Raw genomic sequence first — 26238 nt, forward strand, 5'->3', positions numbered from 1 at the left:
AATACTCAAGGTACAGTCTGACCAAAGTCTTATAAAACCTCAGCAATACATCCTTGATTTTATATTTCAGTCCTCTCAAAATAAATGATAATATTGCATTTGCCTTCCTTACCACTGGCTCAACCTACTGATATTTGAACTTTCTCCTCACTTCAAAAACAGTCTACGCCTTTATTCCGTCCACCAAAGGGCATAATCATACAATTCCCTGCATTGTATTCCATCTGCCACTACTTTGCCCATTCTTCTAATGTCTCCCTCCTCGTATCTTCATATCATTCGCAAACTTGGTCACAAAGCCAATAATACCATTATCCAGCAAACACGAGGAAATCTGCAGATGCTGGAAATTCAAACAACAACACACACAAAATGCTGGTAGAACACAGCAGGCCAGGCAGCATCTACAGGGAGAAGCGCTGTCGACGTTTCGGGCTGAGAGGGTCTCGGCCCAAAACGTCGACAGCGCTTCTCCCTATAGATGCTGCCTAGCCTGCTGAATACCATTATCCAAATCAGTGACATATAACGTGAAAAGAAGTGGTCTCAATAACAACCCTTATGGAACCCAACTAGTCACCGGCAGCCAGCCAGAAAAGGCCCCATTTATTCCCACACTTTTCCTCCTGCCAGTCAGCCAATCTTCCATCCATGCTTGTATTTTTCCTATAATACCATGGGCTCTTACCTTGTTAAGCCTCATGTGCGGCACCTTGTCAAAGGCCCTCTGAAAATCCAAGTAAAGAACATCCACTAACTCTCCTTTGTCTATCCTGTTTGTTATTTCCTCAAAGAATTCCAACAGGTTTCTCAGTCAAGATTTCCATTTAAGGAAACCATGCCTATTTTATCATGTGTCTCCAAATACCCCCAAACCTCATCACTAATAATGGACTCCAACATCTTCCCAATCATTGAAGCCAGGCTAACAAATCTACAATTTTCTTTCTTCTGACTCCCTTCTTTCTTAAAGAGTGGAGTGACATTTGCAACTTTACAGCTCTCCCGAAACGCTGCAGGATTTAGTGATTCATGAAGGATCATTACTAATGCCTCTACAATCTCTTCAGCTACCTATTTCAGAATCCTGGGGTCCAGTCCATCTGGTCTAGGTGACTATCTATCTTCCGACCTTTCAGCTTCCCAAGCACTTTCTCCTTAAGTAATAGTAACTACACTCCCTTCTGCACCCTGACACTTTTGAATTTCTGACATAATGCTTGTGTCTTTCACACTGAAGACTGATGCAATATATTTAAACAACAACACACACAAAATGCTGGTGGAACACAGCAGGCCAGGCATCATCTATAGGAGAAGCACTGACAGTGCTTCTCCTATAGATGCTGTCTGGCCTGCTGTGTTCCACCAGCATTTTGTATGTGTTGTTGTTTGAATTTCCAGCATCTGCAGATTTCCTCGTGTTTGCAATATATTTAATTTTGTCTGCTATTTCTTTCTCCTGCATCACTACCTCTCCAGCATCATTTTCCTGTGGTCCGATATCTAATCTTCTTTCCCAATATCCCTTCCTGGATCACTAGTCTAACCCTCAGTAGAGTTCAAATCTCTTGGTTCATTCAGGAAGTCTGGTTGAAGAAGACTCTGAATGACTCTGTGGGTTCACACTCATCCACGCATGCCTTTATAAAGTAAGTGTGTGTGTGTGTGTGTGTGTGTGTGTGTGTGTGTGTGTGTGTGTGTGTGTGTGTGTGTGTGTGTGTGTGTGTGTGTGTGTGTGTGTGTGTGTGTGTGTGTGTGTGTGTGTGTGTGTGTGTGTGTGAGAGAGAGAGAGAGAGAGACGAGTGTGGAAAAGAGAGTGATGCAGTGGGGATTGAATGGGTGTGGGTAAACGGATGCTAATGACTATTTTACTGAATCACTTGTTCAGTTGTATGGAGCAGAATCAGATTAATTCCACACAGGCTTCCAACTGGAATGTGAGATTACATAAACACAAGAGACTCTGCAGATGCTGGAAATCTTGAGCAACACACACAAAATGCTGAAGGAACTCAGCAAGTCAGACAATACCTATGGAAAGCAACCAACATTCAACATTTTGGCCTGAGGCACTTCATTAGGACTGGAAAGGAAGGGGGCAGAAGCCACAATAAGACGATGGGATGGAGGGGAAGAGGTACTTGGCAAGTGATAGGTAACGCCAGGTGAGGAGGAAGGTGGTGAGTGGGGAAGAAGTAGAAGCTGGGAGGGTATAGGTGGAAGAGGCTGAAGAAGAAGGAATCTAATAGGAGAGGACAATGGACTATAGAAGAAAGGGGAAGAGAAGAGGAACCAGAGGGAGGTGATAGGCAGGTGAGGAGAACAGAAGGGACAAGAGAGTAATCAGAATGGGGAAAGGGTGAGTAATTACCAGAAGTTAGAGAATCAATAATCATGCGATCTGGTTGGAGGCTGCTCAGACAGAAGACAAGGTGTTGCTCCTCCAACCCCAGTTTGACCTCGTTGTGGCTGCAGAGGAGGCCATGCATGAGTAATTCTGCTCTGTTCCCATCAAAAGACAGCATCTCTCAGTGGCTACCTATGTTGGTACGGGCACGTTAAGTTGAATTGAAATAGGTAGCCACTGAGAGATGCTGTCTTTTGAGGGGAACAGAGCAAAATTGCTCAATGAAGCAGTCCCTGTCTGTGACAGGTCTCACAGATATGTTTAAGACACAATTAGATACATTTTTGCATAGCAGTCGAATTAAGGGACATGGAGAAAAGGAAGGTAGGGAAATCTGAGTCCATGGCCAGATCAGCCATGATCTTATTGAATGGCAGAGCAGGCCTAATGGGCCAGATGGCCTATCCTGCTCCTGTTTCTTATGTTTTTTATATTCTCATGTGGAGGAGGCTGCACCAAGAGCACTGGATACAATATATGGCCTCGGTAGACTCACAGGTGAAGTGTCACCTCACCTGGAAGCAGTGTTTGAGCCTCTGAATGGTACTGAGGGAGGAGGTGTACGGCAAGTGTAGCACTTGTCATGTTTGCAGGGATAAGTTTAAATTTCAAAGTACATTTATTATCAAAGTATGTATACCATATACAACCTTGAGATTCATTTTCTTGCAGGCAGGCAAAATACAAAGAGACACAATAGAACCCACTCAAATAACCCCCACACAACAAAGACCGTCAACGTGCAAAGTATGACGAAATTATGTAAGCAATAAGAAGTGAACAAATAACGCACAGGACATGAACTGCAGAGTCTCCGAAAGTGAGTCCACAGCCACAGAACTGGTTCAGCACTGACCGGTCCGGGGGTCTGATGGCGACAAGCCACAGCCATGGAGACATTTCAGCGCTGAGGTGAGTAAAGCCTCTTGGATCTGAACACTGGTTTGTCCATCACTCTCGGCCTCGCCACCTTGACCTTTTTAGTCTGGCTCAGTGCTTAAATCGAATAAACACCAACTCTTTCCCACTCTCAGGCCCGGGCCCCACCACTTCGATCAAGCCTGCAGTTTCAGCCCGTCTCTAAGTCCGCTTCAGCAATGGCTGCTGCGGCCGTACCAGCATTCTTGAGAGTCCAGTTCGTTATCCTTCAGGATACCACAAAAACACTAGGTCCTACAGACCGTTCTAAAGCGCAACTCCCAAAGGGAAATAACAGGCTGCAGATTGCAGTGACTGTAGTCCAGAGAAGGTATAATTAATAGAATAGTTAGTAGTTTTGTTTGCCATCTGCAAAATGTCACTGTGTCGCATGAGTGCCACCTTGCCAATATGTCAGAAGCAAGATCAGTGGGGAGGGAGAAGTTGACATGGGAGTCACCTAGAGAGCGATTTCCACAGAAAGTGGTGATGGGGGTAGGGAAAGATAGGATCCCATTGGAGATGGCAGAAGTTATAGTGAATAATGTACTGGATACAGAAACTCGGGAGGGCGATGGTGAAAGCAAGCCTGTCCTCCCATGTTATGATGTCAGGGAGGATGAGCATTTCACATTTACTTGGCCTCTCAGGTTCCACAGCTCAAAAGCAGGTTATCGATGACTCTCCTCTTACCAGTATAACTTGGCTTTGTTCCTTTTCAGAAATTTGCTAATGAGATTTAAAGTCTCATATCAGGCAAGTTGACTGCAGATTTTGCTATACGTTGCTGTTGTATTAAATATTTGTACATTACAAATGGGCCCTAGATGTGTACAAAGTAAACTGTTGAATTTCACTCTGTGCTTCAGTTCAAAAGTACATGACATTAGAACATCAGACACAAAATGCTGGAGGAACACTGCAGACTAGGAAGCACCTATGGAAAAGAGTGAAGTCATCATTTTGGGCTGAGACCCTTCATCAGGACTGGAAGAAAAAGATGTGAAGTCGACGTAAGAAGGTGGGGGGAGAGGAGAAAGAAGTACAAGGTGGTAGATGATAGGTGAAACTGGGAGAGGGGGAGGGGTGAGATGGAGAGCTGGGAAGTCGATAGGTGAAAGAAATAAAGAGCTGGAGAAGGGGGAATCTGATAGGAGAGAGTGGAAGATCATTGGAGAGAGGGAAGGGGGAGGAGCACCAGAGGGAGGAGATTGGCAGGTAAGGATATAGGATGAGAGAGTGAAATGGGAATAGGGAATGGTGGGCAATTACTGGAAGTTCGAGAAATTGATGTTCATGCCATCAGGTTGGAGGCTACCCAGACGGAATATAAGATGTTATTCCTCCAACCTGAGGCCATGGACTGACATGACGGAATGGGAATGGAAAGTGGAATTCAAATCGGTGGCCACTGGGAGATACCGCTTTTTCTGACGGATGAAGCGTAGGTGCTTGGCGAAGCGGTCTTCCAATCTACATCGGGTCTCACCAATATATAGGACACACTGGGAGCACTGGATACAGTAGATGACCCTAATAGACTCACATGCGAAGTGTCACTTCACCTGGAAGGACTGTTTAGGGCGCTGAACAGGGAGGAGGTGTAGGGGCAGATGTGGGACTTGTTCCACTTGCAAGGATAACTGCCAGGAAGGAGATCAGTGGAGAAGGACGAATGGAGAAGTGAGATGGGTAGGGAACAATCCCTGTGGAAAGTGGAAAGTGGGAGGTGCGAGGGAAAGATGAGCTTGGTGCTGGGATCCCGTTGGAGGAAGTTACAGAGAATTATATGCTGAACGCGGTGGCTAGTGGGGTGATAGGTGAGGAGAAGAGGTACCCTATCCCTGGTCAGGTGGTGAGAGAATGGGGTGAGGGCAGATCTGTGCAGAATGGAATAGATGCAGAGAGGGCAGTGTTGATGGTGAAGGAAGGAAAGCCACTTGTATGTATATGTCATAGACAGACAGACAGACACACTTTATAAAGGCATGCATGGATGAGTGTGAACCCACAAAATCATTCGGTCTTCTTCAACAGACTTCCTGAATGAACCAAGAGATCTGCATTCTGCTGAGGGCTAGACTGGTGATCCGGGAAGGGATATTGGGAAAGAATATCGGACCACTGGAAAATAACCCCTGAGAGGTAGTAATAGGGTAATAATAGAGGTAGTAAAAGAAATGGCGGATGAACTTAAGTATATTACGTAAGGGATAAGGTTCCTGTAGTCCTCACCTAAGGCCACACTCAGGTTGCAGGAACAACACCTCAAATTACGTCTGGGTCACCTCCATCCTGATGGCATGAACATCGCTCCTCGAATTTCTGGTAATTTCCTCCCACTTCACCATTCCACATTCTTGTTTCCCTCTCCCACCTACTTCCTCACCTGCCCATCACCTCCTTCTGGAGCTCCTCCCCCTTCCCTTTCTTCCATGGCCTTCTGTTCTCTCCTATCAGATTCCCCCTTCTCCTGCCCTTTATCTCTTTCAGCAATCGACTGCAGCTCTTTACTTCACCCCTTCCACTCTCCTGGTTTCACTTATCACCTACTACCTTGTATTCCTTCCTCCCATCCCCCACCTTCTTACTCTGACTTCTCCTCTTTCTTTCCAGTCCTGATGAAGGGTCCCAGCCCGAAACGTCAACTGTTCACTCTTTTCCATAGATGTTGCCTAGCCTGTTGAGTTATTTTGTGTGTGTTGATTGGATTTCCAGAATCCTGCAGATTTTCTGGCGTTTGTGATTAGATAGGCTGGGTTTACTGTCATTGTAATGGAGGCGGCTAAAAGGTGACCACATAGAGGTGTATAAGGTAATGAAGAGCACGGAAGGGATGGAACAAACTGCCAGAGGTGGCGGTAGAGGTAGATACATTTGCAACATTTAATAGACATTTGGACAGGAACTTAGGAAATGCACACAATGATACAGGTTTATCGTAGGAAAATGGGATTAGCACAGATAGGCATCACAATCAGTAAAGGAAAGGTTGGTGGAAGGGGCATAAGGGCCTATTACTATGCTGTACATTTCTGCAGGAGGCTGCTGGGATAGATGGTGAGAACCTGGGGAACTCTGATCTTGATCTACCCAGGAGGAGAAAGGTGAGAACAGAGGTGTGAGAAAGAGATGAGATGTGGTCATCATCTGCATCCACACAGGCAGAGGGCAATGTACGGTTCAGACAAGAGAGGGTGATTTCAGAAGCAGAAAGTCTAATCAAGGCAAATGTGATGAAAATGGATGAACTGGGGGAACGTGTTGGAGTCCTTCAGTAGGCAGGGTGCAAGGAAATGGACTCATGATAGCTGTGGGAATCCAGGACTTCATTAAGATTGTTGCTGGCCAGCCTGTCCCTCTGAAATGGAGATGGGGAGTTTCAGTAAGGAAAGGGAAGCATCGGAGAGAGACACCTGAAAACTAGAGCAGGGTAGAAATTGGCAGCAAAGGTGATGACATTTTTAAGTCCTCTGGAAGTGTAGGAAGCAGAGCCAATGTAGCTTCTGATGCTCAGATATTAAAAAAAGATGGGGGAGTGGGCCCAAGCAGGAATGAAACAAGGACTCTTCTCTGTATCCCATAAAAAGATAAGTGTAGTTTGGGCCCTTGAAAGTGCCCATAGCCACAACGTTGATTTGTAAGGTATAATTTGTGTGTTTACATTCATGCATTCCAAATCATTTTTGTATTTGTTGTAGTTTCTCTTGATCTGCTCCTATCCTACACTGTACTACTCCAGCCCATATTATCATCTGAGACTCGCATTCCATTTTGCATCTTAGTCTGTTTTCTATTACCTTTGCTGGTGCCTAGTCCACTGCCACTCTTCTAAATCCCAGATGTTATAGATCCAATTTGCTCAATATTTCCTTGAAAAACAATTCCAACCCCAATGTCCCCTTGTCTCATAAATCAATTTTGGGAACTCAGTCTGCACTGCCACCAAGGGTATGTAAATCACTCCTTTTAATGGAGAATACAAAACTGTTATAGCAAAACTTTCCAGCCTTTATATCCTTTCCATTTAGAAAAAAGTCCAACATATCATTACCTTTCTTAACTACTTGCTGTACTTGCATACCAATTATCTGTGAGACTACACTTCAAGTCTTCCAGATAACTTGTTCCTTTTTGAAATGCACTCATAATTTAACAGTCTTACTTGTATTTACACTTTAATCACATTTGCTCTTGAATTTCTTTGGAAAATGATTGATAAAGTCCTGGAACCTTTTCAATATATTTTCCATATTTTTCTGACCGTTTGATACTGTATATGCCAAACACTTAGCTGACTTTTCTCAGTGTTTGCCAACTGCAGTCTCCCCAGCCCTCTTTGTGAAAAATGGTAAATAGAATTTCACATGCTGCTTCCAAAATCATCAAACTGGTAGAAAAGGTATTAAGCTTGAGAAAAGGTAGGAAGGGGAAACATGCTTTCCAGTTTGTTTATACAGTTTCTATAAGAACATCTTCAAGAATGATATAGTTACTTCACACATTTTCAAATAGAGGCAGCGGCCAGCTAGACAGAATCTAAATATTCTGATACCTATTAAACTTACAATAACACCATATACACAGTTAACCACAACATTTAAAGTGGTCTTTATCAGCAAAAAAACTAACAAAAAGTGTTACAAAATCATGATAATGAACAGCTTGAAATCCCTGATTTGGTTTCATTTGGCTAGAACATAGCCAGATCTGATAGAAAGTAACATGCACAAAGTGCTGGAGGAATTCAGCAGGTGTGGGAGCATCTATGGAGAGGAATAAACAGCCAATATTTCGGGCAGATGACCCTTCATCATGACCTGATATTGATATCAAATGTGTTATTGCTTTGGTTGTCTTCTTATTTTCACCGTTTTATGTTGTTGATTATACATTCCAAACCTTACCACACCCCCAAAGTAGTGAATGTCCTAATTCAGACAGTTTGCTTCAGTTAAATGTTATTATTTATCCCCTCACTTGGAAACAAGCAAAATTCTGAAAACATCTGTACTGATTCCACTACCACTTCAACTGGAATTGAATCTCGTGTGATGCAAATGTTACTCAAATACTTTTGAAACTCTAGGCATTAAGGCCAACAGAAACTCAAGACTGACTGGTAAAGTTGACTGTAAACACAAATACGAACAAATTTCTAGCGATATTATCTTCCACCCGCTGTATAGGTACTTATCAGTTTATTGTCCACACAGAAACTCCCAACAAAGAGAAATTCAAACAGTTAGCACCAGGACTACTTCAAATGAGTTCAAGTAAGTTTGTCAGTAGTATAGACAAGAATCTTATCAGAGCTCTGCTCTGTAAATTATTAACAAGCATGCAAAAAAAAAGTTCTTTTTATAAATGAAGTTATTTACCCCTTTTTCAATAGTTCCTGTCTGGCATAGAGTACCTTCAGCTGCAGGGATGCTGTTGGTTACACATCGATTGCTCTTACTGAGGCACCAGAGCTCTCTGCATACTTCCTGGGAATGAATGCAGAGGCAAGTTGATTAGAAAAACGTTTGAATATGTATGTGGTATCAATTACAGATGTTCAGGTCTTCAGTAGCAAGTGGACTTCCAAGTGAGCAGACTGAGCGCAACACAAGAGAGACACAGAAGAGTGCAGACGCTGGGATCTGAGCAATTAATTATCTGCTGGAAGAACTCTGTGGGATAAAAAAGGCACAACAAATTGCTGCAATTTCAATGCAAATTCTGGTTCCCTAGGTAGGAAACCAGTTCTGCAGGCCCACTAATGTCATAATTCACTGCTCCTTTTCAAGCTTTTGGATTAAAGTGCATACTCCAAATTCAAGTTTATTGCCATAGGCATACATCAACAACATATAATGTCATGAAAAAAAAACTTTTTGCAGCAACAGCAGCACAGTACATTACAAACATTTCCTTTGAACCACTAAGTATTTAAGATTTATCAAAGCAACTGTGGAATGAACCCTAGTGCAATACCCACTTTAAAATTTCAATTATTGCTAGTTTTCCAATGCTGGCATCTTGCAGAGCAGTTATAGTAGCACGTCACCATCAGCTGAGAGTTCAACATTTGCAGCAATTAAGATTACAGCCTGTCAGCTTGCACATCACTAATGTGGGAATGGAATGTTGCTGACACTATTTCAGGGAAGACCACTAGATGTACACTGATATTCCAGCCAATAATTATCCCTCAACCAACATCCAGAAACTATCCCTATCAAATGGTTGTTTGTGGGAATTTACTGTATTCAAGTTGGCTAGCCTACTTCTTACATCAGAACGGTGACTTTCTTTCAACGGTATATCACTGATTGGAAGCTCCTTTGGGATGGCCGAAGGTCACGAAAGCCACCGTGCAAATCCAAGCTTTTTTCTTCCATTATTTTCTGGATGCAGGAGACTTTCGCTGACTTACATTATTTCTGATCCAGCATTGGATGAAAGAAAGACTTGTATATTTCCTGTGGTTGTATTTGGTTATGTGGTCTGATTATACTTGATACCACACTACAATGGCCATAGCACAAGCTAGAATCACAACCTGGACCTGCTTCAAGACCACATTGATAACATATTGAAACCATGCTGCTGTAAAATGCATCTGAACTGCTTTAAGATATCTCTAAAGGTTGGAAAGTTAATAAGTTCAAAAGGATTTTAAAGTTACAAAAATATTGGAAATTATAAAGTAATACATTTACTTAAAATAGGTTTAGGTGCTAGAAATCAATAAGTAAGAGAAAATGAAAATAAACCTATTTACCTTTCCAATCAAGTCTTACAATTGCATTCAAATGAATGGGGGTGATGCAGCATGTGCAGTGAAGTGCATACCCAGCTTTGGGCATGTGCGCTGCTCCTCTGGGCTTTGCGCTGAGTCAAGCAGCAGAGAAAGTAGTAAGCCGAGGTAGTCATAAAGAGCTGACCCACGCTTGACAAGCTTCCACCATGGTTAAAGTAATACATAATTTAATTTTAACCCAGCCACATGCTGTTTTCAGCTATGCAGAAAACACCAATCTAAATTCAGTTTTTAGATTCCTCATATGTATAGTTCAGCTTGGAGAGCTAGAAAAGGATGCGCTTTTATTCTTTCCTGCTATTGCTGTTTCAATCCCAATATATAAAAAATCTGCTTAAATTAGTTTCCATTTGCACAAACCAAATCTAATTCACTTTTAAACACAATGGTACTCAAAACTATTTTTCCATGATAATTTAGTACTGCACAAGGAATAATTTCATTTGTTTTGATTACAGCACCTGAAACTGTACATTAATATTTATAGTTGCTTAAGCTATCTGAACCTTCAATTATTTACAGTGGTCTAAACCTGTAAAACTTCACTGACTCGGAAGTACGGATTAAAAGACTTCTAGTCTTCCTGATAGTATCAAAATATTTTAGCTACCATACTGCAAAAATAAACAGATGCAATATGACGATTTATTTTCATTTTACTATCTCCTTTACTGGTGTTACTGAGCAATACAGCATTCCCTGATCAAAAGGGGACCCAATCTCCTAATAAGCATCTACCAGCTTATCCATGACAACTGCTTTCAGAAATACATCTTCTAATTTAGTCTCGCTCCTTTAGGAGTCAAGTTTATTGCACGTGTGCAAGTATGGTGAGGTACAAATACAATAAAAATCTTGCTTGTAGCAGTATCACGGGCACATAGATTCAGACAACAAACAAAACTTAAGTTATACATAAATTATACAAGACAATGTAAATACAAAACTGTAAAAGCAATATATTAGGAAAAAACACAAGCACAGACAGGTTCATAGTATTATAAGAGGTGGTGCATGTTGTTGTACTGCTGAGGTAGGATTAAGGCTGATTTATACTTCAACGTAGGCTCTACGCCATAGCAAGCATACATTGGTGTGCGTCAAAACGCTAGTTGGCGGTCGAGTTTCTATGCCACTGCGTTGAATTTCTTCGTGAGGGACATGAACAAGGAACTGCATTTCAAACATTTTCGCATGACGGCAGGTAGATTTGACGATTTGGTTCATCTATTTCGCATCAATGTACAGACATGGCGGAGAAGAAGCAACCGGAAATGCGTAGGAGGAAATGCAATGCTACCAAGCGGACCAATCACAGTTGTTGTGGTCTGCATCGCCGCGATGCGCGAGTTACTTTTTTGGGGAACTGGATGTCACCCTACGGCATAGGGTACATGGTACCTACGGCGCAGATTCGACGCAGAAGTATAAATTGGCCTTTAGGGTTGTGCAGGTTGGTCCAAGAACCTAATGGTTGTAAGCAAGTAGCTGTTCCTGAACTTGGAGGTATTGGACTTTAAGCTCCTGTACCTCCCACTCTACAGATCTTAAATCAAAGTTGTTGTCATTTTATCAATCATAAATGCTGAAGAAACTCAGCAGGCTGGGCAGCATCTATGGAAATGAATAAGCAGTCAAAGCTTTGGGCCCAGACCCTTTATCAGGACACCTTCTAATTCTGGCTCCTTCCCCCTTCTTTTCCACTCCTGTGTGTGATATCTGTTTTGTGGATGCACTGTGGTCCAGAGGAACATTGTTTTGTTTGGTTGTACATAGGTACAGCCAGATGGTAATAAACTTGAACTTTCTTGTTGGTTCACCTGCTCCAGACCCAATCTAGCAGCAGCTCTGCAACATTTAGCCAGGTTAGTCAGTAGTGTTGCCACCAAGCCAATCTTGGAGATGGCCACTGAAATTCCCTGCCTCTCTCCGTGCTTCCTACAAGTGGTGTTCCTCACAGAATAGTATTGATACATCAGTTGAGGTGGGGTGGAAGGCGCTAATCAGCAGGTGGTTTGCTTATCCACATTTAACCTCATGTTCATGGGATCCAGAGTTAATATTGAGGACTCCCAGAGCAGTTCCATCCCAACTGTATGCCTGTGGAACAGGATGTGCCATGGGATGGAGATAGGGGTGTCTGGGCTGTTGACCACAAGACATGATTCCATGAGTACGATTACGTCAGCTGGGGCTTGACTAGTCTGTGAGACACTCTCCCAGTTTTGACAAAAGCCCCCAGATGTTGGTAAAGTGGATTTTACAGGGTCAACAGGGCAGAGATTTTGCTGTTTTTTGTTTTTGGTGCCCAGGTCAATTCCAAGAAATCTGTCCAGTTTTATATCCGTGCTTTCTAGCAGTTTATCGTAAGTGAATGACTTGCTAGATTATTTCAGATATTTAAAAGTTAACCACAGTCATCGAATTGAGTTTCTTCAATTGTTAGAAATACGTGCTGATTTTTTTAAGGGTTTTTAAGAATTTTTAAGCTATCCACATTTAAGAACTACTTACAAACATTACAGCTTTCATTCCCAGTTTTACCTTCTGCCAGAACATCTGGGTAAAGCTAGTAGTGACCACCCAGTGACTGAAAGCAGTATCTCGACATGTTCCGGAAGATCCAGCTAAAATAATACATCATGCCATCCTATAGAAAGGAATGCCTGCCTAGCCAAAGCTGGGAGGGATAAGGGGCAATGCAAACATCAGGATGCTAGTTCAGGTTTTCAATAGTTTAAGATACATATCAGTGCAAAGCATATTATAAACAGTGGAAAAAATAGCATCAGGTAATAAACTGCAGATTTTCTACCAAATTAGAACACCACACTGTCCTGGATTAGAATTTTCTTTACTGATAACATTAGATTTGTCAATGCCCGATGGATGCTGAGGTCTTTGTCTTTCACACTTACATGGAAAGACAAAGCAAATCAATATAGGTTCAAGAGCAAAAATACTGAACCTGAAATATAACTGAAAACACTCAGGCAATGAAGAAAGAAGTAATTCTTTTGGGTCATTTCACCTTTCATCAGATGTTACCTGATTTGTTGAGCATTTTGCCATTTTGCACTCAGCAAAGGCCACTACAATACGTGAGGAGTAAGCGGAGCGAACAGTGTCAGAATGCGAGTGTTAGAATGGTCAGGCTCAACTGGCTTGGGCGAGCACAGGCAGTCATTCTAAGTAATTTTTTTCACTTTTTTTGTCTATAAGTAAATAGCTATTGTGCTTAGAATGGATCTAACGCTAGTATTATGTTCTTTGTGTGAGATGTAGGAATTCTGGCAGACCTCAAATCTCCTTGATAACTACACCTGCATGAGATGGCTTTTTAGAGCAACGTGTGGTTGAGCCGACCAAGGGAAAGGCAATTCTGGATTGGGTGTTGTGCACTGAACCAGATTTGATAAGGCAGCTTGAGGTAAAGGAACACTTAGGATCATAAAATGATAGAATTCACCCTGCAGTTTTGAGAGGGAAAAGATGAAGTCAAAGGTAGCAGTATTACAATGCAGTAAAGGGAACTACGGAGGAGTGAGAGAGGAGCTGGCCCAAGTTGATTTGAAGGGAACACTAGCAGGGATGACAGCAGAACAGCAGTGGTCTGGGGGCATTTCGGAAAGTGCAGGATAGATACTTCCCAAAGATGAATAAGTATTCTAAGGATTGACAAGGGATGTTAAAGATAACATCAAAAGGAAAAGTGAGGGCACGTAATATAGTAAAAATTAGCGGGAATTAAAGGACTGGGAAGCTTTTTAAACCATCTTCTGAAACTAAAATGGCCAAAAGGAGACAAAAGACGAAATATAAAGGTAAGCTGGCCAGTTATATAAAAGAGGATTCTAAGAATATCTTAAGATATATAAAGAGTAAAAGAGAGGTGAGAGTGGATATCAGATTACTGGAAAATACATTGTCGAGGTAGTAATGGGAGACAAAGAAATGTCAAATGAACAATAAGTACTTTGCATCAATCTTCACTGGGGAAGTCACTAGCAGTATGCCAGAAATTCAAGAACGTCTCAGAAGGCAGAAGTAACTGTACCTGCTATTACTAAAGAGAATGTGCTTGGGAAGCTAAAAGGTCTGAAAGTCACCTGGACCAGATGGACTAGACCCCAGGATTCTGAAAGAGGTGGCTGAAGAGACTGTAGAGGCATTAGTAATGATCATTCAAGAATCACTAGATTCTGGAAAACTTTCAAAGGACTGGGAAATTGGAAATGTCACTCCACTCTTTTAAGAAGGGAGGAAGGCACAAGAAAGGAAATTATAGGCCAATTAGCTGGACTTCGAAGATTTTGGAATCCATTATTAAGGATAAGATTTCACGGTACTAAGAAACAGATGATAAAATAAGCTAAAGTCAGTATGGTTTCATTAAGGGAAAATCTTACTTGACTAATCTGCTGGAATTCTTTGAGGAAATAACAGGCAGGATAGGGAAAGGAGAGTCAGTGTATGTTGTTTATTTGGATCTTCAGAAGGCCTTTGACAAGCTGCCATACATGAGGTTGCTTAACAAGATAAGAACCCATGGTATTACAGGTAAGATATTAGTATGGATAGAAGATTAGCTGATTGGTAGGAGGCAAAGAGTGGGAATAAAGGGAGCCTTTTCTGATTGCCCAGGGTATGGTGTTAGGACCACTTCTTTTCATGCTATGTCAATGGATTTAATAGCTTTGTGGTCAAGTTTGTGGACGATAAAAGGACAGGTGGAGGGGCTGGTAGTCTACAGAAGGACCTAGACAGATTGGGAGAATGGGCAAAGAAGTGGTAGATGGAATATAATGTAGGGAAGCATATGGTCCTGCACTTTGGTAGAAGGAATAAAGGTGTAGACTATTTTCTAAATGGGGAGACAATTCAGAAATTAGAGGTACAAAGGGACTTGAGAGTTGTCGTGCAGGATTCCCTAAAGGTTAACTTGCAGGTGGTAGAGAAGAGAAATGCAGCGTTTCCAGTCATTTTGAAAGGACTAGAATATAAAAACAAGGATGTAATGCTGATGCTTTATAAGACATTAGTCAGGTCACACTTTGAGTATTGTGAGGAGTTTGGGACCCCTTATCTAAGAAAAGATGTGCTGGCATTGGAGAAGTTACAGAGGAGGTTGTGGTGAACTACATATACCTGTCTGGACACGCCCTTCTGCTGACTGCTCCCGTGGCTCCTCCCACAGACCCCTGTATAAAGGTGGTTGGAGGCACTGCTCCTCCCTCAGTCTCCAGGATGCTGTGTGGTGGTCTCTTGCAGCTAATAAAAGCCTATCGTTCGCCTCCTGTCTCCGAGAGTTATTGATGGTGCATCAGAGGTTCACGAGAATGATTCCAGGAATGAAAAGGTTAACATAGGAGGAGCGTTTGATGAGTCTGGACCTGTACTTGTTGGCATTTAGAAGAATATTTAGAAGTGTGGATCTTATTGAAACCTATCGAATATTGAAAGGCCTACGTAGACTGGATATGGAGAAGATGTTTCCTATAGTGGGTAAGTCTAGGACCAGAGGGCACAGCCTCAGTATAGGGGGACGTTCATTTAGGATAGAAATCAGGAGGAATTTCTGAAGCCAAAGAGTAGTGAATCTGTGGAATTAACTGCCACAGTTGACTGCAAGCCATTGAGTATATTTAAAAAGGAGATTGATACGTTTCTGATTAGTCAGGGTATGAAAAGATATGGGGAAAAGGCAGAAGAATGGGGTTGAGAGGGATAATAAATCAGCCATGATGGAATAGCAAAACCAATTTGATGGGCCAAATGGCCTAATTCTGCTCCTATGTCTTAGGGTCTTACACAGAATAGGTTATTTAGACCAATCCTATTTTAACCTTGCTGGTGTTTTAAAAAAATGCAATATATAGAAAATCAAGGTAGTCCCAACCTGCTAACAATAAATGACATTTTAAAATAAACATATGCTCCAGTCTACATAAGGTCTAATCGTGCAGATCTGAAAAAAGAAATCGTCCAGATTTTTCATTAACCAACGAACTGATAGTCCTTGTGGCTGAATGGAAGAAATTTACACCCAAACACTTCAAAGAGCTCTCTTCCGTGAATTTCCCTATTCTGACTTTGGTTTCCGTCAGCTGTCACCTGCAGTGTTTCTGTGGTATTCGACAACATCAAACAGGCTGAGCAGCCAATCAGATTGAAGAATTCTCACAGACAGCAAACCAGGTACTAAAACTCACTAATTTTATTTAACTATTTAAAGATTTCATGTAGAGCAAAATAAAAACCTAGTCATACAAGGTAGAAACTGAAATATAAATCTCAAAAATATTTAATATTTTGAATGTTTTAATACATTAAAGGATTTATTTTGAATACATACAGCTTCTCACGGCCTTGGAGGTGGCTAAACAGTAATTATGACCAATTTTACTGTTTAAAATTGTATTTATTAAAGTACTACATTTCCAGTGAGTATCAGAGGGGTACCTGGGACAAGATTGCAGTTCCAGAGACACAGTAGGGACTGCTTTGTCCTTTGCTGCACAGAAACATGGCTCACTCCCACCATTTCAGACGCAGCACTACAGCCTGATGACTTTACCATTCTCCACAAAGGGTGAGGATGTAGAGTAGGCTTTATGATTAACTCATTGTGGTGGACAGATGTGGCAGTTCTCTCTTAATCCTGGAACATCTAAGGGTCAAGCGTTGTCCATTTTATCTGCCAAAGGAGTTTTCCACCATTATCCTGGTAACGGTGTACGTTCCGCTGCTGGCCAACGTCACACAAGCACTGCAAGTGTTGAGCACTGTGATCAACAGTCCCAAAGCAGTGCATCTGCACGTCTTCCATATCATTGCAGGGGATTTCAACCAGGCCAGCTTGAAGGAGTCTCCAAGCTATCATCAGCATATCACTTGTGAAACCAGAAGAGCTGACATACTTCATCAGTGTTATATCAAAATCCTACCTTGGCACCTCACCAAGGAGTGACACTGGCCGAACATCAGCGAAGTGTGGCGGAGATTCATTCTCTGGCAGGTCTAACCTAGCCGTGAAGGTGATGTTCCATCTATACTACTAGACTAGATCTAGTAGTAGGATCATGGCTGGCTAAGTCAAGGAGGTAAGCATGCCTTTGCTACTTCGTAGGTTATGCCTCTTCAAGCCAAGGCTGCACCCTACGAGGATGCCGGCAGCAGGACGTCTGATGGTGTCTGTGGCAGATAAATCCAAAAGGGTCAATGGTTCAGCCACCTTGGTGGCATGCGGAGGAACCAGAGTGCTAGTCAACGGATGGCATCACTAGACTAGTTAGTTGTCACTGCAGGGCAGCTTCCTTATTCGCTAAGTGCACTCCCTTGTACCACTTAGCATCAGATTTGGAAGTCCAGAGAGACTGTATGGTGGGGGAATGACACCATCTGTCTAACTACTGTGCAAGGCATGTTATGGAGTAGAGTTTCTGGATGGTCTGGTCTTGTGGCCCATAAACATGCCTGCACAGACTAAACTCTCAGCACAGTCAACATCGAAATTGATGGACAGCCGCAGAAGAATCACTTCAATTGGCCAGAGGCAGAACGTACACTACTACCAAGATAATGCTGGAAAACCCCTTTGACAGATAGAATGGACAACACTTGACCCCTAGATGTTCTAGGATGTGCCATCCCATGCCCGCCTTTGTAAAGTGTCACTTCTATTTCTACCATGTGGGCAGAGACTAAGGCTGCAGCACCAGTAGTAAGGACTAAAAAGGTACGGTCAAGGAAAGTGGAGGAGTACTTACAAAACTCTTTTGAATCGGTGCCCTGGCCAATATTCAGGGATTCATCTTTGCCTCTGAATGAAAACACTACCGTTGTCACTGACTTCATTAAAATGTGTGTGAAAATAAGTCTCTGCCTTCGAGGACATATTGGAAATACCCAATCCAAAAGCCATGGATGAACCAGGAGATTCATAGTCTGCTGAGGGCTAGATCTGTGGCATTCAAGATCGGTGATACAGAACTATACAAAAAGTCCAGATTAAGACCTACAGAAGCTATTTTAAGAGAGACAATGCAATTCTGATTGAAGTTAGAGATGGAATTGGATGAACATCAGTTCTGGCAGAGTTTGCAGGCCATTACTTCCTACAAGACGAAGCTGAACATGATGAATGGCTGGGATGCTTCACTCCCAGATGAGCTCAATGTCTTTTATGCTCGCTTTGAAAGAATAAAACTACACCTGCGGGAATCCCTGCAGACTCTGTGATCTCTGACTCAGAGGCCGACGACAGAACATCTTTCAAGAGGCTGAATACTCATACGTCATCAGGCCCTGCTGGTGTACTGGCTACAGCTCTGAAAACCCTTGCCAAACAAATGGTGAGAGTGTTCAAGGACATCTCTCAATGCTGCAGTTAGAGGCTCCCACATGCTTCAAAAGGACAACAGTCATACCAGTGCCAAGAAGGGCAGGCTAAGCTGCCTTAACAACTATCATCCAGTTCACTCACATCTACCGTGATGAAGTGCTTTGAGAGATTGGTCATGGCCAGAAGCAACTCCTGCCTAAGCAAGGACCACAAGGAATTGATTGTGGACTTCAGGAAGGGGAAGTTGAGGAAACACACCCCAGTCCTTATCAAGGAATTAGCAGTGGAAGGGGTAAGCACTTTCAAGTTCCTTTGTGTCAACATCCCTGAAGATATATCAAGGCCTAACATATTGATGCAAATATAATGAAGACATGATAGCCGCTATATTTCATTAGGTGCTTGGGGGGACTTGGTTTGTCACCACAGACTCTCACAAGTTTCTACATATGTACTGTAGAGAACATTCTAACTGGTTGCATCACCATCTGGTACAGAGAGGACACCGCACAGGATCAGAAAAAGCTGCAGAAATTTGTGAACTTAGCCACCTCCAACATGGACACAAACTTCCCCAGCATCAAGGGCATCTGCAAAAGGGAATGCCTCAAAAAGGTGGCATCCATTAACAACCCCCATCACCCAGTACATACCTTCTTCTCAATGTTATTATTAAGAAGAAGGTAGAGGAGCCTGAAGACACACCCCATATGTTTTAGGAACAGCTTCTTCCCCTCTGCCATCAGATTTCTGAATGGACAATGAAACCATGTAGATTAACCCATTTTTCTTTTGGTCTCATTTTACACTACTTATTTAATTTATATATTTTTTTTACTGTAATTTAGTTTTTTTTTTAATCATGTATTGCAATGCACTGCTGCTGCAGAACAATTGATTTCACAACCTGATTCTGATTCATTATTTCTTACGATGAAAATAGTCCATGAACATCTCATATTAATTTACTGGTAGTGCATTGACTACCATGGAAAACTGGGACAGCAAAACCTGTAGTAATAAATCTGACAGAAACTACAGGACTTCCACATTTAATACTGCATGCAAACTCCAGGATTTCTTGCCAGAATCCTCCTTTATAACAAAGAGTACTGATAGCTTCTCCCTTACTCTCATCAAAAGTTCCACATTAGTAATTAAGTATTTGGGATTAGTAAGATGTAAGTTTGTTTCTGCTATTCTTAGCTGCTATTTCAGAATTAGAATCAGAAGCAGGTTTAGTATCACGGGCATGTGTCAGGAAATATGTTGTTTTGCAGAAGATTTGGAGGATGTAATCGTCAAAAGCTCTGTTTGAAGGCAGACCACTGTCCGCACTACGTACCTGCGCTGATTTTGTTCACTTACAGTCAATTTCTCTGTGTTCGCTTTCTCTGTGTTTTTTTTTAATTATGTAGTTCAGTCTAGTTTTTGTACTGTGTCATGTAAACCATGGTACTGAAAAATGTTGTCTCATTTTTACTATGTACTGTACCAGCAGTTATGGTCGAAATGACAATAAAAGTTGACTGGACTTGACTTGACTTAAAGAATACATTAGTATGCACTGAATGAATTCTTCTGTCTTTAAATATTAGGAACGAATATACAGTTTTATAGTCCTGTAGTAGTTTTGGTAGTGTTCCAATTTATTCTATATTTCATTTAAACAGATTTGTTACTCAGTTAAACGGTAGTTTGTCTTTTTTAATCTTTTTTAACTATTTCCATGAAACTACGGCTAATTGGGGCAGCTGCTTAATTGGGACAAAATGTACTGGTCCCAATGTATCCTAATTAACTGTGTGTGTGTGTGTGTGTGTGTGTGTGTGTGTGTGTGTGTGTGTGTGTGTGTGTGTGTGTGTGTGTGTGTGTGTGTGTGTGTGTGTGTGTGTGTGTGTGTGTGTGTGTGTGTGTGTGTGTGTGTGTGTGTGTGTGTGTGTGTGTGTGTGTGTGTATGTATATATATATATATATATATATATATATATCTATATATATAATGGTGAGGTTGTGCACATGGGTTCATTGTCCATTCAAAACTCTGATGATGTAGGGGCAAAAGCTGTTCCTGAAATATTGAGTGTGTCTTTTCAGGCTCCTGTACCTCCTCCTTGATGGTAGCAATGAGAAAAGGGTATGTACTTGGTGATGGAGTTCCTTAATGATGGGTGCTGCCTTTCCGAGGCATTACCTTTTAAAGTTGTCCTTGCAGCAGTCCTGTCCATTCAGTGGATGAAGGTATCAAAGAAAGATCAAGGTACCTCTACATTAGTATTAGGAAGTTAACTGTGCTCTGTACAAGAAGCTCTTAGGTACTTGTTAGCATTTAACAAAGAACTGCATTAACAAAAATCTGACATGGACATCCTCTCATCTCAGAGATTGTGCCTGTGTCATATGAAACAAAATGTCTATTAATTGAATATGTGCTTCACGTGGTAATATGCAATATTATAACAAAACATTAATTAAAATGCCAAAGCTATTACATCAGAATTTTGAGCAAAATGGGGGAGGAAAAATATATTTTTCCATTTACGTATTATGTATGATGCTGCAAATTAGCTTGTACAGTGCCTATAACTGAATGAATATATTTTAGAGACACATGAAAGACTGTAGTTAAGCAATATCAGAATTCAGATGCCTTACCCCATATTTACATTGTCGTGACGTGGTGCCATACTGGAACCGACACTGTTCATCAGCATCATACACCTGTCCTGGTGCTATTGTTGGATAAAGAAAATCACGCTTTGGTGGCTCGTTATCCAGGCAAGTTCCACGCCCAGAACTGTTTCAAAAATGAATAGTTTTACAATGTGAAGGAATCTGTTCTAAAATAAACTTGAAAATACATCTAGAAAATGTTTTTAAAGTTTACACTTTGACTTTTTAAGATTATTTGATTCTGTTTAACTGATTTATTGATAGTTTTATAGAACACAACATTTCAATGCACAAGAAACAATTACAAGATAATAATTATTAAAATTAATTAAATTGATAATTTACATTAGTGAATCTGAAAACTGATCACAACACAACAAAAACAGCTTTTGTTGATACTATTGAAACAGACACTACAAGTTATAATTATAAAGGATTCCATGTCAAATATGAGACAATGAATGATTACAGTGGAATCTAACCACATAGTTCACCTGTTCTAAATTAGCCAGTTAAGACTCTTTCATGCACTCTAAAGACCAACTGGATGACAGGCTATTCAGTTAGTCCATTATTCCAACTGTCATATTAAATTTATTTCCTTTTAAACATAAATAATATTATTTCTATTACGCCAATAACCGTTATCATGTTACACCAGTGTTTATTTCTTTTATCAGTCCATTAAGACTCTTAATGAAATCAAGGTACGCCAACACTTTTTTAAAACACTGATTCTCTATTACCTTAAGATGATGGTACTGAATTTCATTAATTTGTGTGGTTTGGAAATAATATACCACAGAAGACCATCCACTAACATCCACATAATCTCCAGACGTGATAGATAGGGACAAAAACTGCACCCAAACCAAGAAACATGTGAAACAATTTTCCAGACTACATAGAACATAATCTTAATTTGGCCAAGAAGTTCCTTTATTTGTTTTCAATCAAAACATACCTACATCTGGTTGTATGATTAAAAGTGAGACTAAAGGTAAAACACACAGCTGCACAATGAAAAACTAAACCATTTGGGCAGACTTTATACAGATTTACACTACACAGTTCCTGAGCAACATCCCCCAAGTCCCCACACACAATGTAACAGGTATGCCTAATGTTACCAAAGGTCACATCTCTACCAAAGATCTATGAAAGTACTTAATGTTGCCAAAATTCTAAAAGGTACCTACATGTGAAACAAACTTAGCTGTGCAAAAAGTTAATTTAAATTGTAAATGAAGGACTTTAAATAGGCGAGGGATTGTCCAGAGTTTAGGTGTTAAAGTGGTATTATTCATATAGGATTTTTCTTATATTTATTTTGGATTTGGAGATCATTAGGGGAGAATTTGGATAGAAAGTTGGTATGAGACTCATCTGCAATTAGCCAGCAGCAGTTTGAACCTGTGGAGGTCTTGCAGAAAGTTTGTGCCCAGACCCCCTGGGTATGATTGTGGCAACCACACATCTTGGCACTGTGTTTCTCAATATCTGGAGTGGCTAGAATCAGTGAGAAATAGCCAGCAACAACTCAGTCCGATACGTTAGAGTGAAGGGGCTCGGTGATGGGAAGTCATTTTACATGAGGAGATTGTACCTGCAGGTGGTATTAGGCTACAGAAGAGAACAAATCCAATTTGGAACAAGGTGAAGTGGAGACATTCTTTATTTACAGGGCTACAAAAAGTGTTAATTGGAGGAGGCTGCAATGGAGGTCAGTGCCAGATGAGGAAATAAATGCAGTCCAAGAAATTTAATGACCTTGCATATACATTACTTCATTATTTTTCTCTTTTTTTTTGCATTATTTATTTAATATAGTATTTCTTATTCCAAACAAGAGAAAATCTGCAGATGCTGGAAATCCAAGCAACATGCACAAAATGCTGGAGGAACTCAGCAGGCTAGGCAGCATCTATAGAAAAGAGTACAGTTGACATTTTGGCCTGACACATCAACTGTACTCTTTTTCATAGATGCTGCCTGGCCTGCTGAGTTCCTCCAGGATTGTGTGTGTGTTGCTAGCATTTCTTATTGAAACTTATAGGGATCTTAATGTATTGTACTATATTACTGCTTCAAAGCTACAATTTTTTACACATTATGTCAGTCATAATAAACCTGATCCTGACATTTGACCAAGATCAGGGACTCACATTTCTTACTGATACACCACGAATTTCACGCATTGTCCCATTCTATGCATCCACCTAAATAATATATGATAAACCTTGATCAACAGGTCTCAGAAATAACTGATGTCCCACTGTATCCTCGCACGTTATCAGTACTCCAACCTTCCTAGACAAGTCAGACGACTACCACAAACTTCCAGTTAAATAACCATGGCATTCACATTAGCAAATCACCAAAATAATTTCTTGCCAACACACTTTCCACCCCACCCCTTTGTGTACAGGAAAAAAAAGTATTGCTCAGCTGCAGGTAACAACCTCAAATTGACAAGGACAAACTAAGAGGTGAGAGTTCTTGCAATCACTGGAGTTACACCGCTGAAATAAATCTGTGGAACAAACTCCTTATTTTTTCTTCTTCCTGTCAGAAACAGTAGAAGAGGCTTGACCCAAAAGCAGAGCAGTTAGAGACAATATAGCAGTGAGCGATAACTTGAATAATCAGTTGCAAAATAACAAGCCACAAGAGGTCACAAAACAAGAGAGAATAGATACTAAACTCACAGGCAACAAGGTTGTGTGCTTAGCCATCTGCTCTACTTGCTTTACACTTATAACTGTGTGGCTAAGCATAGCTCCAATGTCGTATTAAGTTTGCTGATGACACCACTGTCATAGAGCGAATCAAAAGTGTGATGAATCAGCATATAGAAGGGAGACTGAAAATATGGCCGAGTGGTGCCACAACAACAACCCTTTGCTCAATGTCAGCAAGACCAAAGAGCTGATTATTCACTTCAGGAGGAGGAAACTAGAGGTTCATGAGCCAGTCTTCATTGGGGGATCAAAGGTGGAAAGGGTAAGCAACATTAAATTATTCAATATTATCATTTCAGAGGACCTGTCCTAGGCCGAGCACGTAAGTACAGTTATGAAAAAAGCATGTCAATATCTCTACTTCCTTAGGAGTTTGCAAAGATTCCGCATGACATCTAAAACTTTGACGAACTTCTAGAGATGTGTAGTGGAAAGTATATTGACTGGCTGCATCACACAGCCTGGTATAGAAACACCAATGCCCTTGAACAGAAAATCCTACCACAAGTAGTGGATACAGCCCAGTCTATCATGGGTAAAGCCCTTCACACCATTGAGCAGATGTATGCAAATCACTGGTGCAGGAAAACAGCATCCATCATCAGGGACCCCCACTACCCAGGACATGCTCTCTTCTGGCTGCTGCCATCAAGAAGAAGCTTCACACCACCAGGTTCAGCAACAGTTATTACCCTTCAACAATCAGGCTCTTGAACCAAAGGAATAACTTCACTTGCCCCATCATTGACATGTTCCCACTAACTATGGACTCACTTTCAAGGATTCTTCATCTCGTTTTCAATAATTATTGCTCATTTATATTTCTTTCTTACTGTGTATAATTTATTGTCTTTTGCAAACTGGTTGAACACCCAAGTTGGAATGGCCTTTCATTGATTCTATTATGGTTATTATTCTATTGTAGATTTATTGTGCATGCCTGCAAGAAAATGGATCTCAGGGTTGTATAAGGTGACGTATATATACTTTATTAATAAGTTTACTTTGAACTGAAGTCTAGGAGCAACTGGTTGAGACTGACTGGTTCAATGGATGAACAAGGTCTTTTGATGAGAGAAGAGTTTAAATAGGCTGCAGGTGATGAGTTGGAAACAAGTGGCCGGTGACTCCTGTTCGCTGTGTGGAGCTGAGGACAATGATAGAACTCCACAAGAGCAATCTTCATTCAAAATTAAACATTCTTCATATTGGTTGGCCTGCCAGTGGATTTCAGTTCAACCTAAAGAAGCATAATGCAATGCATCAGTGAATCTAACCAGCAAGCAATGTCAAATGGTCAAAGACTGTTTCCAATGCACACTCAGTCAGAAGCTAGCCAATGATGAGAGTGCTGTAGTGGAAGATCAGACTATAGCCCTCACAATACCAGGCATCAGTCCCTTCAACAGATGATTTGGAATGCTGAGAAGACAGTTCTATATGTGGCACTGACAAAGCAGCAGACCTTCTGGGAATGTCAGCATTCATTCTCATATCCTATCACACCACTCAATCATTTGAATCAGCCATACCACATTCCTGCCACGTGTTGCAACTTGGTACAGTCCAAAGCTGGGACATCTATATACATTCAGATGCAACTTTATTAGGTACCTGCTCCTAATAAAGTGGGCACTAAGTGTATGTTTGTGGTTTTCTGCTGCTGGAGACCATTCATTTATATGTTCGATATGTTGTGCTTTCAGAGGTGCTCTTCTGCACACCTCTACTGTAATTTGTGGTTATTTGAGTTACAGTCGCTTTCCTGTCAACTTGAACCAGTCTGCCCATTTTCCTCTGACTTCTCTCATTAATGAGGTGCTTTTGCCCACAGAACAGCTGCTCAAGGGATTTTTTTTTTTTGTTTTTCGCATCATTCTCTGAGACTCTGAAAATCCCAGGAGATCAACAAATTCTGAGATACTTGAACCACCCTGTCTGGCACCAACAATCACTTCCTGGTCAGTCATATTTTTTTTCCCCATTCTGATATTTGGTCTGAACAACAGCAGAACCTTTTGACCATGTCTACATGCTTTTATGCACTGAGTTGCTGCCACGTGATTGACTGATTAGATATTTACATTAACGAGCAGAAGTACAGGCGTACCTAATAAAGTGGGCACTGATTGTATCGCCAGAGCTGCTTTCAATTGTCCTTCACAGTGTTCTGCTCTGAGCCAGTATTCTATCATGTGTCCAGCAACACTAACATTATGACAGACTCAGGCATGGAGTATTAATGGCATGCACTAGGTTGAATCTGTTGGTTACCATTTGGAGATTTTTTGGTAAATACATACAGTATGCACAGAAAGATGGTTTATTTTTTATCTTTTCAAAT

At 41.2% G+C, this 26238-nt stretch overlaps 1 protein-coding gene across 1 annotated transcript in view; it reads right to left on the bottom strand.

Moving 5' to 3' along the window:
* Positions 1 to 26238, bottom strand: part of adamts6 (ADAM metallopeptidase with thrombospondin type 1 motif, 6) — a 256947-nt gene that overhangs the window by 84118 nt on the left and 146591 nt on the right. The window contains exons 11-12 of the mRNA XM_073064545.1: positions 21136 to 21277; positions 8710 to 8817 (exon numbers count right to left, since the gene is read on the bottom strand). Coding sequence (XP_072920646.1) covers positions 8710 to 8817; positions 21136 to 21277 — 250 coding nt within the window. The remainder of the gene's footprint in view (positions 1 to 8709; positions 8818 to 21135; positions 21278 to 26238) is intronic.

This window comes from Hemitrygon akajei, chromosome 13 (assembly GCF_048418815.1).
Source record: "Hemitrygon akajei chromosome 13, sHemAka1.3, whole genome shotgun sequence".
In the NCBI taxonomy this organism is placed as follows: domain Eukaryota; kingdom Metazoa; phylum Chordata; class Chondrichthyes; order Myliobatiformes; family Dasyatidae; genus Hemitrygon; species Hemitrygon akajei.